Source organism: Pezoporus occidentalis, unplaced genomic scaffold (genome assembly GCF_034315485.1).
Source record: "Pezoporus occidentalis ecotype Australia unplaced genomic scaffold, CSIRO_AGI_Poc_V1 ctg83, whole genome shotgun sequence".
In the NCBI taxonomy this organism is placed as follows: Eukaryota; Metazoa; Chordata; class Aves; order Psittaciformes; family Psittacidae; genus Pezoporus; species Pezoporus occidentalis.
The window spans coordinates 2,430,474-2,445,101 of record NW_026916192.1 but is presented as its reverse complement, the minus strand read 5'-3'; the positions used below and the strand labels follow the sequence as shown (position 1 = coordinate 2,445,101).

The following is a 14,628-nucleotide window of genomic DNA, read 5'->3' as shown; positions in this document are numbered from 1 at the left end:
ACATTGTTATAGCTTTAAGTGTAAGATATTTACACAGCAAACATTTTCCCCCACTTAGTTCAGTGATATGATTTGAATTTTTAGATGTTAACAATACTTTCAGTTGCCTGAGTTCCTTTATATTCTATTCATATCAGTTTCAGTTATATTCTTACTCCAAGCTTTATTGTAGGCTCATCAAACCCACTGATGTTAAAGTTGTAGACATCATCCCTGTCAAAGAGACACAGAGATCAGTTTTGTGACTGAATTGTGAACTTTCCACAAAGTTGAGCACCTGCAAATTTTGTTTGAAAATGTTTTAGCTACTTACACAATAGGACCAGCTGTTATATTAAGAAAAGCAGAGCTTTTCAGCTTTCTATCCTGAACTTCATCCTATATATAAAGAAAAAGTTAACTCCTATGCCATATATGGACTATGGTTTCATGTACAGTCATCTCACAAAGTTCTTCATCCATAACATATGAAAAACCTCAGACCCCCACTTGATTAGCAGCAGTACAATGAGGCAAAAGCGGACAAGGGCTAATAGAAATTAATGTTTTAGAATTTAACTTTTAAGGATATCAACAAACCCTCAGAACCATCCCCCCACTCCCCTCCCCCCCCCCCCCCCCCCCCATTATCCTGATTTCTGTTCTGGCTATATCTCATTCAAGGATTCTGTAATATCATTTATGACAATACTTTTATTCTAAATATTTAGCATTGCCATATTCAAAGTGAACAGATTCAGTTCTGTAACATGTAAACAGAAATTACTTTGGGTTTCAGTGGCTAGCAGCTGTCTGTAAAAATATTATTTCACATAAGTAAATAAATAAAAAGTATATTAAGTATATACAGTCAATGCATAATGAACATCTATAGATATTTAACATTCAGAGGTTATTTGTGAACTTTTGGTTTACATCTACTACTATCACCCTAGGTACATATATCAGATATGAAAAACATTTCCAACAAAAGCATTATATTACCTTAAAGACACAGGATTTATTTAAACGTGGCCTAAAAAGTAAGGACACATTTTGTTGAATGACAATTAGAATATATGCATTTAGAACACTGCTTATATATAATAAAAACCTTATCAAACACAACAAATTTATTCAGGCATTTAAATACAAACCTAAGTGGATTAAGAGAGACCAGACCCTTTCTTTTCTGTGCTCTAAAAAAAACTGATTCCAGCTCATACAGCTACACTGAAAGTTCTGCATGGCTTCCAAGCTGCTATCCAAACCATTTAAAAGTGACAGAGCCTCACTGTTCCAGTCCTTCATCACTCAGTTACAAACGGGTAATGGGTTAAAACTTGAACAGGGGAAGTTTAGATTGGATATAAGGAAGAAGCTCTTGACTGTAATGGTGGTGAGGCACTGGAATGGGTTGCCCAGGGAAGCTGTGAACGCTCCATCCCTGGTAGTGTTCAAGGCCAAGCTGGACAGAGCCTTGGGTGACATGGTTTAGTGTGAGATGTCCCTGCCCATGGCAGGGGGGTTTGAACTAGATGATCTTAAGGTCCTTTCCAACCTTAACTATTCATGATTCTATGATTCTAATCAAACATGGGGAGCACGTAATTACAACCAGAGTGTATTTCCAAACATCAGTTCTAGCAAGGAAAGACTGATTTTCTTATTTAAGAATTTGTTAAATTTAAACTAACAGTCAACTCTTTCAGGGCAACTAGGAGTTTTAGATGATCAGAAGGTTGATGACTGAATCCAAGTTTGACCCCCAAACTATGATGATGGAACGGAGGCAGCCATGTGCAGTGCCCATGAACCATACCTGCTGATTTCACTTAACATATTATGAATGAATGAGCAACCACTGAACAGTTTCTAACAGCCTTTTAGTTATTTCAGCTACTGGAACTGTATGACTACTAGATTCCTACTCCTCAGTATAACAGTGTTTATCAGAAGTGAATAAATGATTCATATGAAAGCAGGATGTGAAACAACTGTAGACAGAGGAGTAGATCACAGATAAAGCCATAGGCACAAAAACAAGCACGAAAGTAAATTAATAGTGCCCATCATACCTGTTAAAACCCAAGGAGTCTCTTGCTTTGCTTTTCTCATCTGTCTTTACTTTATATCGGTCACTGATTTTACTAATTAGTGATTTTGCAGCATCTGTCATTTCTTTAGACTTTGTTTTCTACAAAAATAGAATTTAAGAGTCAACTTTGAACCCATTCAACAGAAGGACAAAGCTAAAAACAGAACTACAGATTCCCAGCAGTCACCTCAACTTTCCTAAATGCCTTCAAGATGTACTATCAATCCTTCAAAACCTATTTTTCCTTGCATTACCCAAACAGTGAGTAATGAAATATCGGTTTAGCAGATCTTTTCCACGTTGTGAGTTTGGATACTGTAACATTCAAAAGTAAACAAAAAAGTACATGAGAAGCACAAGTTGGTGCTCAGTTAAGAATTATTTTGTAAAAAGATGATCACTAAAAATAAATTCAGAGTAAACACTGAAAAAGCAGAGTGAAGCTGATGGTATTTAATGCACTTGGTATTAGTGAAAAATCAATTAAAAATAAATTTGTGATTAAATGAAGGTAAAACCAAATTTTGAAACACTGAAAATTTGATAATTCTCTTAACTGCAAGTCAAAAAAAAATGAAGGTAAGAAGCTCCCACCGTGTTTGATGCTTTTGGATTTGCAGTCTCTTTTCTAAAGGGAACATCAGATTCCTCCCTTGTAAAACCAGAATGCAAAGATGTTTCAGACACTCTAGCTGAAAGAAATGTTTTAAATGATATTTCAGTAGTAGTTTTTTTCCCTTCTGTACTTAACAGTTTCTCTTCCAAATGACTAACTACTAAATATTTTGCTGTTTTCTTCCAATATGATATAAATTAAATTTTCTTGGTTTTCTTCTGTTTTTTATAATTTATCTTGAGATACTTAAAAAAAAAAAAAACACCAAAAAATGCTTTTTATTTCACAGCTCATTCACTAACAACAGAAACTAATACAAGATCAAAATAAAAAGCACAGCTGTAGGTCCAAATTTCATCTAAAACACTTTAATGCTAATGGTTAACAAAGTGTGAACATAAACTGGATGGGACATACGTTCCAATGATTGATTCAGCTTCTGCTTGCCACCCATTGTTATATTCTTCTCAGGAACTGAGCATGCTCTTTTTTTCCATGTTTTGCTTTTATCAAAAGAACTCTCTAAAACACAAGGAAGCCTAACAAAAGTAATAACATTATCAGTGAACTGCAGAAAGTGAGTCTTTATTATAACAAGCATGCATCAAAAATAGGAAAACAGTGCTATCTTGTAGCTATCAATGCATTCTAGAGCAGTACCTAAGCCTGCTAGCACTGTTCAAGTAGCCAACACCTTGTAAAGTGGCAAACCTTCAGAAAGAAGACTTTTCTTTTTAAGTCAACTTCAAAAAGGCAACAACATCCTACAGCCATCATTAAACCTTGAACCTAGGTAGATATGATGTGTCAAATTTACTACTTTTTATGGCACATTTCACTTACATAAACCCATGTGTCACTTGTATTTCACTTTCTGATGTCATCTAAGTAACTCTCCTACCGCTAAGGCTTACTTAAACTCCTACTCTAGACTGTGTTAGTGAGTAGTATTTTCATCAACAGATTCACCCATTCAAGATCTTTTGATTAAGACAGACTAGTACCGTTCATGAAGCAGTCTTAGCAAATACATGTAGGCGTGCTAGTTTGGTGCCAAGGATTTCAGGATAACAAAAAAAGTGACATAATAAAATTGACCTGACTTACACAGCCAACACTTCTGAATGCAACTCCCAGGAAGACAAAAAATTCAATTCTGGCATTTTCTGGAACTATGCAACAAAACTTCAATTCTGGCAAGACTTTAAATACTCCCTTCAAGGTGAGGGACAACAGTGACTTGACATTCTTTTCCAGTACTTACGAAGGTTTGTTGCTTCTCCCTACTGGCTGAGAATCAGGAACAATATCTAACACTTCATCTAAATGAGACATTAATTGGGTATCAATTATTACAAAGGAAATGGACAAAATTAAAATCATTTTTGAAAGGTTTAAATTTTAAAGTAAAGACTATCAACACTGGATAATTACTTGCCTAAGGTTTGCTTTTGTGTGGCCCCAACTTTTGCCTCTTGCACCATTTCTAAAACTTCTTTAGCACACGTTTGCTACAGTGGGATTAATACACAAAAGAAAATATTAGTGTAGAACTAGAGGCAGTAGAATCTCATAAACTTTCATTTTCCCTAATAAAGTAGGAAATTATTTTTCATGTCAGACAAGTGCTGATTCAAGTACCTTTTCAGGGGGTTTTGCCTCATTTCTCATACTTGATTTCCTGATTTTCTGTTCTGTTTCACTAGACAAGTTCTGTGTACGTGGCTGCTCACTCTGGAAAGCACAAGTAGTAACAGTGAACAACTACAATCCATAAACACAAAAGAAGGAAAATTCTCATAGAAAGTAGCACTTGAAATATTCTAAACCACACATTTTATATGTTAAAGTGTTTTTCTATAGCAAAAAATGCTTCAGAATCCTACAGTCTGGGACTGGATCTGAATTTCATCCAGAAAGATATTTAGAGCCAGGAATAAAATAAAAATGATACTTTGTAGTCTTTGTTCAACTGGAACACAAGCAAAAAAAACACATACCCAAACTGCAGTTCTGTGACACCTATGTATTTTTGTTTGATTTTAGTGAATGCCTAATAAAAAATGTACTAAACCCAATATGATAAATACTATAACCTGAAGGCATTAACATGTCACAGTTACAGCTGAATGTATGCTTTTAGGGGTATTTCAACACTGCATAATTAATTTGGGATTCTGTGCATACTCCATTTTCATATTATACACAACGGAAAAATTGTGGCCTAATAAATGCAATTAACTCTGGGGTCAGAACTAAGGAGTGACTACAAATTTTAGCTAATTCTGGAAGATTTCTATCTGCCTTTAGACATTTTAAACCTGAAATCCAGAGGTCCAGAAAACATTATGCAATGAAGTAAACACACTATTTTCCAAAAGTGAGTTGCTGACTGCAAAACTCTTAGCTTTTTAAAATATTAATTAGGAACAAACTAGAGTAGAATTTAATGTTACTCTAAGTAAAAGACTTAGCTACAGATGACATGCATACTCCAGCAGGTTCTTGATAGAAGTTCTTTGTTCTGGTCTCATTTACTGCACTGTTAGACCTTTCAGCAGAGCTCATCATTTCCAAAGGTAATTTAAATCGTCCTTTGCAAGGAGTGGCTGAAGACAAACCAGAAACATGCTAGAATTCTACCATTTCTTCTATTAAAATTCCCGTGTCTGTCATATCAATATGAAAAGTTTTGTCCATAATAACATCTATTCCATAAACATTAAAAAATAGCTAGTGCTTATATCACCTCGTGTACCTTTTCTAATTCTATTGTTTTCAATTGAGTTAAATGGAGGTTAACAAGCCCATCAGCTGGGGATGTATGGAGGTAAACAATGCTTTTAGAGGCTGGCTCTGGTGAAAAATAGTTGGTTATCTATTTAAAGATTTTACTGGAATGTATTTTTGCTGTAATAGACTGGTTAAGTTCCAAATAGAAAAAGTCACATTAAGTTCTAAATCTTGTTCCATTCCAATCTGAAAATGCTTTCTTTTCTAGCCTCTGGTACTCTTAATTTATACATGATACATGGTTATACATAACTATGGATACTCATGCATCTGAGACGGTTAAAGCAGGAAAATTAAGCTTGTTAGTCCTGCTGTTCTGGCACTAGTTGCATCTCCAGCCTTTAACTGGTCTTTGTCTTATAAATCTCTCCCTTGTAGAAAGTATTAAATATCTGTTACAGTAAGACTATTAGCAGGAAAGTAATAACTCTTATTTGTGATAAAGTCTCTTTCTTATCCTGTTCTGCAAGAAGCACTTCTGACATAAGCATCATTGGCACTGGACCTGTAACTCAACCTGGCAGTGGATCCCACCTTGCTCACTAGCCCCATAATCAACTGCCCCTTTAAGAAACACATACAGTTTTTAGCTAACAGTAAAATGCAAGTGATAGATGTACACACTGGAGAAAGCTGATTTTCCGCCACCACTGCTATAAAAAGCATTGCTGAGGAGTCTTTAAACCAAGAGAATGTGAGAAGAGATGTAAACCCATCCATTTTTACATCTTCTAATCGACTGCCAACTTCTCAGCTTGCTCCGGCACAAGCAGCGGACTGACAGCAGAACTAACAACAATAGGTGGTCTTTGGCTATTTGGAATGCATGTGCAGCTACTACCCCGCATCATGTCTACAGACCAGCAGCAAGTGGCCTAGTTTAAAAACTTCAATTTTAAAGCACCTGTGAGGGAAATTTATAAGGTTTACTTTTAATTTCCTGCTCTGCAAAGGACCACAGTTTATGCTTGTATTCAAAGATGATTTATAGTATGTTTTTCCTCTGAAAGTACTTGGAAACTTACATGTGCTAAGAAATACCAGTGGACTTCTTGTGGAAAATTTTCCAGGAATAATCACAGATGCTTCAGACACTTTCCTTTTACAAGATGTAGTTACCTTGAGGAACAGAAAAACTGGACCATAATACACAGAGTTAAGAAAGACAAGACAAATTCTATCTCCAGAGTCTTTTGACACTGTATTATCGGAATGTCAATTGCTGTTGATGCACAAAGCAATGTAATGTGATTTTTATGCAGTTCCCTTTTTAGAGAAAGTTCAGCAAAATACTTGAATTATATAATACTCAAAACTAATGGTTTTGAACAGAGATCAGTGATGGTGATTACTGTCTTCTGAATTAATTCAATAAAGTATGGCCAAATCCCAGCCCTTGCAAACAATCAAAGTAGCCAAGATGATTCCCAGGAGTTTCTGCAAAGCTATCATATAAATACTTAAACTGACTTGTATTTTTTTTTTATGCCCTCTGCCTTGATAATCCTACTTACCTTGGAGGAACCACCTCTGCAGTTTTCTTGACTGGTACTTTTATTCAGAGTCCTCAAAGATCCAGGAAGTTGATGGGTTTTGTACTTACTGAGTTTGTCCTCCTCTTCAGATTTTTCTGGTGACAACTGACTTTCTGGTACCAGAACCTATATAATATTTTGCATTATTTAAATTTTTATACAATGTCTTGATGTTATCATGTCTGATATTTTATATTTATACCAACACACAGAGTAACTCTTTACCCTTAAGCATCACATTCCTTACTCTAGATTTTGATAAATCAGAGCTTATTCTGATTTATTGATAAATTCAGAGCTTATGTGCTTCTAGTTTTAAATACATCCAACCTGTTATTTTCGCTAACTAGGATGAGTTACCAAATCACAACTTACATAAAAAAAAATGCACTTGTGTATATTTGCAAGATGTATTCTAAGATTTAGATATTAAAATTATTATCTCCCCAAATACACAATACATGCTTACAAGAAATCACTTTACTGGTTTATGAGTAATCTTATCGGCATTTTGCAAGTTCCTGTTTTTATGTTGAACGATCATAAATTAGTTAATAATCAGACAAAATATAAACCCCATGAAAACAAGAATCTTGGCATACTGAAGTCAAATACCTGTGATCCGCTTTCATCAAAGATGACATGTACGCTTGTTTTGGCAACTGATGCAGACCGCTTCTTACTAAAATCCTACAAAGTGAGTAACCATCTACGTAAAATACACACTTTGCTCACTTTTTTTAAAACCAGAAACAGAAACAAAATTAAGTCAGATGATATGTGTCTGCAATCAGGTTATAGCGGAAAACAGATTCTACAAGCTCACAAGCTCAAAGCACTTCCATTCCTCACAAGTTTCTAAGAGTTCAGAGCAAAGCAGTTTGTCACAAGCAAAGGGAGTAAGCTATGGCTTATTAAAAGTTTACTAAAGGAGTAAATTCACAAGAGTGGTAAGCACATTGTAGAAGTGGGATACCTAAGGAATCATTTCTGAGAGCCTTCCATATTTGAAAGCACAGTTCTTTACACAGTTCTTGTGTCTGTGGAAATTTATATATGCAGAATTTGCCTCAAGTCCAACTGTTAACCCAGTGTTGCAAAGTCCACCACTAAACCATGTCCCCCAGGCACCACAGCTACATGTCTTTTAAATACCTCCAGGGACAGTGACTCCACCACCCCCTGAGCAGCCTGTTCCAATGTTTCACAACCCTCTTAGGCAAGGAATTTTTCCTAATATCCAATCTAAACCTCCCCCCGTAAAATATGAGGCCATTTTCTTGTGTCCTTATTAGGCATCCTTACCAAGGCTTACTATAGCAGAAATGGTGCTCTGTATTGATGATACTAATCGAAAACTGTTGGTACATACAAACAACAATAATCACAGCTATAACAACGTTTATGTGGCAAGGAGACATTTATCTTGAATCAGTCAATTACTCAAAAGGTGTTCAAATCTTACCTTACATTTATTAAATCCATAAATCTTTCTGGTTACATCTCTGATTTCCAAGATAGAATCAAAATATAAGAAGAATTTCTCTCCTTCTTGATTTCCAACGTGCACTGGCCTTTTCAGAGCTATTGTTAATAATTTCTTTGAATCCTTTTCTGGAAAAAAAAAAAAACACCAAAATTTGAAAAGCAGTTTCATTACAGTTTAGTAACATCTCATAAATGTTTGTAAATACATGAAACTTACTTGCGTTCTTCAGTTCAGCTATTAAAATGTAGATTTTATTTAATTCACTCTAGTCTACAATATATTTTTAGTGAAATACTTCAAGATTCCATCTTTAAGAAATTCTCTATATTAGCCCGTAGAAATTTCCTTATCCTTATTCCCTACAGATAGTATCCTGTAGAATTTCCTTTCAAAGTTATTTACTATAGCTGCAGATAAACTGGAGAATTTACAAAACTATTCAAACTAGTTTAAATGGAACATTACTAAACGTTATTAAATGTTACTGTCTTACACATAATTTTGTACTGAAATACCTATAAGACGCTATTTGAATAAAACCACATCTGCATGTCTAAAATGTAATTTTATCCCTGACAAAATGCCTATATTTTAATTTGGAATTCTGCTTTGCTGAGGATCTGCTGAGGATTGAGTCAGTACTTTAGGATTAATCCAAGTTAATGTGTAACAAAAGGTCACGCTTTTTGAGTGCCAATACCTTCTAGGCTGTACTGGTCTACCTCTTCTTCTGGTATAATGACTGTTTCCCAGTGATAATCCTTGTAAGAAAAATATGTATTTTAAAAGACAGAAAAGCATTATATTGCAATTCAAAGTGCAATGTTCAGAAAGTTATTCCAAGAGGACAAATTTTCAACTTTTTTAATCCTTGTAAGGACTGACAATGAGCACAATAAGCACGTGCTTTATTTTTTAGAGCAAATAGTGTTTTGGAAGAGTTTTGGTAGAGACATTAAGTCTCACCTACAAAAACAACTGCAATTTTGTGAAATGGCTTCTTGTTCATGTATGCATATGTTAAACTGTTTGCAAAGAGTATCTGAAACTCATTACTTGGAAACTGTTTGATCTAAATAGGTACACCAAGTTGAGATTTTTTCCCCGCCTCCATATTAAATGTACACATAGCTTTAACATGTTGATATGGGAAAATAAATTTGATACCCCCTAAAGAATACGTATCTACTGTCTCAGACCAATCTAGTATGATGGACAAAAAAAATTAGCTTACTGCATCATCTGCTGCCACATAGAAAGATATACTTCTGCTACCAACGTTGAAATCAATCCAAAATTCTTCAAGATTTTCATCCAACGGTATCTGTAGCTAAAACAGAACAAAACAAAGAGTAGGAGCTGAAAGCAATGACCTACACCAGCTAACAGGCTTTGTGTTACAACGTGACAGACTTTAAATACCTGCACATCTGTATACTCCTGGAAAAAAACATTATTTTTTCTTAACTAGAAGGCAAAGAAATTCTTCAGGTGCACAAAGGAAAATCCATGGATATATGATTAAGCCTGTAACTTACCTCATATTCATCAAGAGCTGCTGATAAACATGGATATGTAAAAACCCTGTAAGAAAAGGATATTTTGTCAAGTATCCTAAACTGCTGTAAATAAATTTTGCATATCTGAGCACAGCAACCTGACTGCTTTCTCAGCACAATAAAAGATCAAAATAACCAAAAGAGCAGTCACCTGACTTCACTTCTTCCCCAACAGAGATAACATGAAATTTTAAACATTCTCGCAATTAGAGTAGCCTCAGACCTCTAGTCACTATGTTCATACTTCCACCTTATCTGCTGATATTTTAAGAATGATATTCAACCTCTTTACTGTCATAACACATAAAATTAACACACAGAGCATGTGATCATACAGATGAGGAAAAGTTCGTATTTTCTTTGCTTTTCATTACCTATTTCTCTAGCAGATATTCTCATTGATCATTACCTCCTAAATCAATAAAGTAACATATACCAACAGATTCTATTGTTTAAGAATCTTTTCAAATGAATGCTCTTTCTTTAGTGAACAGCTTCTTCAAGCCGTTATCTAAGACAAACATAATGTGTTAAAAAGGTTACTCCCAATGAACAGCCATTAAAAAAAGAAAGAAAATGTCTTAGCTTAAGATATTCCATTTTACCTCCTTTTGTCTCCCAGCATGCCATTCACCTGGTTAAGAAATTTTCTGCAATCCTATTAAAACACAGAAATTTCTTAAAGAACATTCTTAAAGCAAAATGGAAGTTTACCTCCCTTGAAATTTTTTATATGACTTACTGTTTCAAACTCAGAATCTTTAATTCCTTTAAATGCACTGGACACAAACTCCATGGAAAACCACTGGTATGCCAGTTCTCCTCTTTGTTTCTCCGATATCATTCTGCATAAAGCTTCTGTAATGGCTACCTGCAGGTCATAGTCTACAGCACAACGATTTTACAGGAACAGTAGTTTTAAAGATACTACTGACATAAAAAAGTATTATTATGTTTTGATTATACTCTGAAATAGTATATTATATACTATATTCTGATTATACCAGGAAACTAGTATAAGCAGTGCTGAACATTTAATGTTACCTATCACATTATATCCAAATACATAACCCATAAAGGATATATAGATAAAGAACTAATGGATTGAGAACAACTAACCAACTTATGTTTCACACTGAAATTTCAAACAAGCTTTCAAGGAATGTCAGAGGAACACGAGGCGAGAAAGAAGAGAGGTTTCAAGCTTTCACCTGTCTGATCAGGGAAAATTCTGGATACCAAAGTGATCCCTGAGAGAAGTAGTTTAGCACTCTAAAAATGGCTTGCAGGTCACTATCCAAGAAGACTACTTCCTTATGATCTTTTGCCGTTCTGAAACTTATATTTTAGAGAAGGACTGAAAATGTCAAAGAAGAGCCATGCATTGCATGCATCTGAAACATTCCAGCTTGCAGATTGTTTTCATGCAGTATTTTTATTTTTCAGAGGACTAATTGCAACACTCTGCAGCTTCTAAATGTCTTCTCTGGATTTTTAACAGGTCTGCATATAATTTCTAAGAAGCTTGACATTAAATTGCTTACTAAGTCCCATGCTCACCTCCAGCATCCAAAATTCTCTTCCCCATGTCACTCCTGCCAAACAAAGTAATGTTCCATCAAAACATGACAGCAGCACAAAGTACGGAAGAAAATTTTTATTTAATTACAAGCTTTAATGTAGGAGACAAACCTCTGATTCTACTAAACTATTAGATTTCAAAGGGGTCAGTGTATTATGCTAAGGCTGTACACCTGAAAGTACCACCAGGAGAAGTGAATCAACTGACACATATATAATTTTTATTCTTATTTTTTTAAGTGCTATTAAAAAAAAATAAAAATCCCAAGGTGAACAGCTTGTCTTTCCAGTGACTGATTCATGTGCTTCACACACATTCTTAAAAATAATTTATTTCATTATTTTAAGACAACAGGGATGAGAAAAAGCCTAACCCAGATCAGGAAAGAGTCAAGTTAAGGCTTGCAATGGAGAACAACCCATAAGAATACCTGCCCACAGCCACTACCACTGGCAGCACAGTAATAGCAAATGCAAAAGTGAGTTAAACAGGGACTGTGAGGGTGGTGAAGCACTGGAAGAGGTTGCCCCAAAAAGTGGTAAATGCTCCATCCCTGGCGGTGTTCAAGGCCAGGTTGGACAGAGCCTGGGGCAACATGGTCTAGTGTGAGGTGTCTCTGCCCATGGCAGGGGGTTGGAACTGGATGATCTTAAGGTCCTTTCCAACCCAAACCACTCTAGGATTCTATGATCTGCACGTTATAAACAATCTTAGCAAAAACTCCCTTCCCAGCTATGCAAATGCCATAATGATATAAAAATTATACTGAAGATTATTTACATGGCACACAACATTTCCTTTGTAGAAAATATCTTTTTCCTGGCATCTCGAGGTATGTTGTCAAGCATTACATTAAGTTTTCTTACTACCTAAAAAAGGGAGCAAGATTTAATGTAAGTTGTTAAACTTTACGTTATTCTTATTTCTGGCTCTTCAAATATACTTCATACCACTGAAGAAAATAAAACACTTAAATAATTACAAAACAAGAAAAGACAATGAGGTCTATCTGACCTTAAGTGGTATTTATCTTAATGTAACTACCTCAATTTCAATAAATGACATTACCTTTAATGTGAATATCAGTTGTTAAAGGGTTATGGTTCTTATTTGTAGTTTTAAATATAGACACCCCCCCCCCCCAATTTTCAAAGCTAGAGTTCTGTCTGAAGTTGTTTGCTGAGCTAATTTACTGTCCAAATCAAATACTGCAGATTAGTAATCTCAGAAACAAACAGACCACCCCAATATGTAGAAACGAACAAATATTCCCACAGAAACATTAAATAAGCCTTATGATACTACAACACTACATAATTATCTTTTTTGTGCAGCATCCGTGCAGTTAAATTACTATCTTCACAAACTGTTAAAACACTAACCAGGAAATTGTTGCTTATAAAGAAGAACGCTTACCTCTTGCTGGACATAGACACTAATTCTCACATCAGTGATGAGGGTGCACGTTCTCAGAGCAAAGTTTTCCAGTATTTCCATTTTACCTAATGAACAGGAAAAAAATAAAGAATTACTGACAGCGGATTAGGGTGCCCTCTCATCTGCATATGGGAGAAGATTCTTTTTCATTTAGAATTGTAGCATGCCTTCTTTTCCATATAGCATTACTAATACTTAAAAATAAACATCTTAGCCTTCTTGGTTAAATGCAAGACAGAATAGTTACTTCAATCTATTGTAAATACAGCTCTTTATGATGTTTCTACTTGTGTGCATCACTGCATGAGTCCCCTGGCCATGCGACCCTGATTTTTTAAATATATTCAGATCAATTCTGTAACTTAAGTCTCCAAGTTCAAATTCTGACCCAGGAATTTATCTTCCCAGGGACAAGGAAATGAATCTTTCATTCTGACTGAGACATCAAAATGGTCTGTAGTGACCTTCCACCTAGTGCTATACTAAATGCTAAGTGCAATAACATGCATGATAAAGTCAATAAAGAACGACAACTGTGCTATGCTAAGCTGTGACACCTTAGAAACAAAGCAATGCCTGCCTTTTTCCTACAGCTATGTGTGTTACATTGGTGAGGGAATGAGCTGTGTAGTTACACTTCACATTCCAGGGTGTTTACAGGAAAATATGTACTTCATACTAAGCCGTGTAAAATAAAAACACATAAAACTCCATCTGTGTTCTGTGTCTCTGTGCACCATCAAGAGTGCCGGGGCACGGCCCACAGACTGCGAATGTCCAGCCCCTGCTCCCACACCCAAGGTACCAGGACAGAAAACTGGTGTTGGGCATCACCTATACACGATGAGCTCCAGAACAGTAGCACTCTTTGGGAAAAATTCAATTCAGTTGCCACCTCTGACAAGACTAGACTATCCTGCCTCTTTATTACTGACATCAACAAGGAAATCTGACAGTAGAGAAACCTCAAATTAAACAATGTTACAGATGACATTAAGGCTTTTTTTTCACATGAATAAAAAAATTTAGTCCTGTGTGTGCAGAACAGCCCTCTTGAGTATAAGTCCTTTCCTGTTATGGTTTGTGAACTGAAGCAAATAGATCTGGCGGGGTATTTACATTGGATCAAGAAACTCTGCACCTTCCTCACTGCACAGCTTCTTCTCAGAACCACCTTGTCTCAACATGGTTCCACAAGTACTGTGTTACTTTAACACCAATAACTTTGCAATGCTCTTTAGGAACACTTTAACATATTTAGTCTACACTTTTTTTTTTTAAAGCTCACCTTCAGGTCTGCTATCCCATACAGCCTGTAATAAAAAAAACAAAAAACAAAAAACAACAAAAGATGTAATTTTGATACTGTAAATATTACAGCACAAAAGTCAGGTAACAAACCTAAAGCAAGTAATCAAAAAGCATTCAAGATTTTAAAATTATTTCATCCTTAATGAAGGACATAGGAGAATTCTTTTAATCCCCAGTGTGGCTTCCCAAAATATTTCAGTTAAATTTATGGAAATTATTTCCCTAGTGA

The 14,628-nt window shown here is 35.3% G+C and overlaps 1 protein-coding gene across 1 annotated transcript in view; it reads right to left on the bottom strand.

Annotated features, from left to right (window-relative positions):
• The window catches only part of SYCP2 (synaptonemal complex protein 2), a 29,347-nt gene that overhangs the window by 11,103 nt on the left and 3,616 nt on the right, over positions 1-14,628 (bottom strand). Inside the window, exons 6-28 of the mRNA XM_062604192.1 lie at positions 14,377-14,401; positions 13,068-13,153; positions 12,432-12,520; positions 11,630-11,664; positions 10,812-10,954; positions 10,675-10,727; positions 10,049-10,094; positions 9,745-9,840; positions 9,211-9,271; positions 8,487-8,635; positions 7,637-7,711; positions 7,001-7,147; positions 6,512-6,605; positions 5,172-5,302; positions 4,335-4,427; positions 4,132-4,204; positions 3,958-4,015; positions 3,111-3,232; positions 2,672-2,769; positions 2,058-2,176; positions 985-1,015; positions 314-378; positions 156-213 (exon numbers count right to left, since the gene is read on the bottom strand). Coding sequence (XP_062460176.1) covers positions 156-213; positions 314-378; positions 985-1,015; positions 2,058-2,176; positions 2,672-2,769; positions 3,111-3,232; positions 3,958-4,015; positions 4,132-4,204; positions 4,335-4,427; positions 5,172-5,302; positions 6,512-6,605; positions 7,001-7,147; positions 7,637-7,711; positions 8,487-8,635; positions 9,211-9,271; positions 9,745-9,840; positions 10,049-10,094; positions 10,675-10,727; positions 10,812-10,954; positions 11,630-11,664; positions 12,432-12,520; positions 13,068-13,153; positions 14,377-14,401 — 1,947 coding nt within the window. The remainder of the gene's footprint in view (positions 1-155; positions 214-313; positions 379-984; positions 1,016-2,057; positions 2,177-2,671; positions 2,770-3,110; positions 3,233-3,957; positions 4,016-4,131; positions 4,205-4,334; positions 4,428-5,171; positions 5,303-6,511; positions 6,606-7,000; positions 7,148-7,636; positions 7,712-8,486; positions 8,636-9,210; positions 9,272-9,744; positions 9,841-10,048; positions 10,095-10,674; positions 10,728-10,811; positions 10,955-11,629; positions 11,665-12,431; positions 12,521-13,067; positions 13,154-14,376; positions 14,402-14,628) is intronic.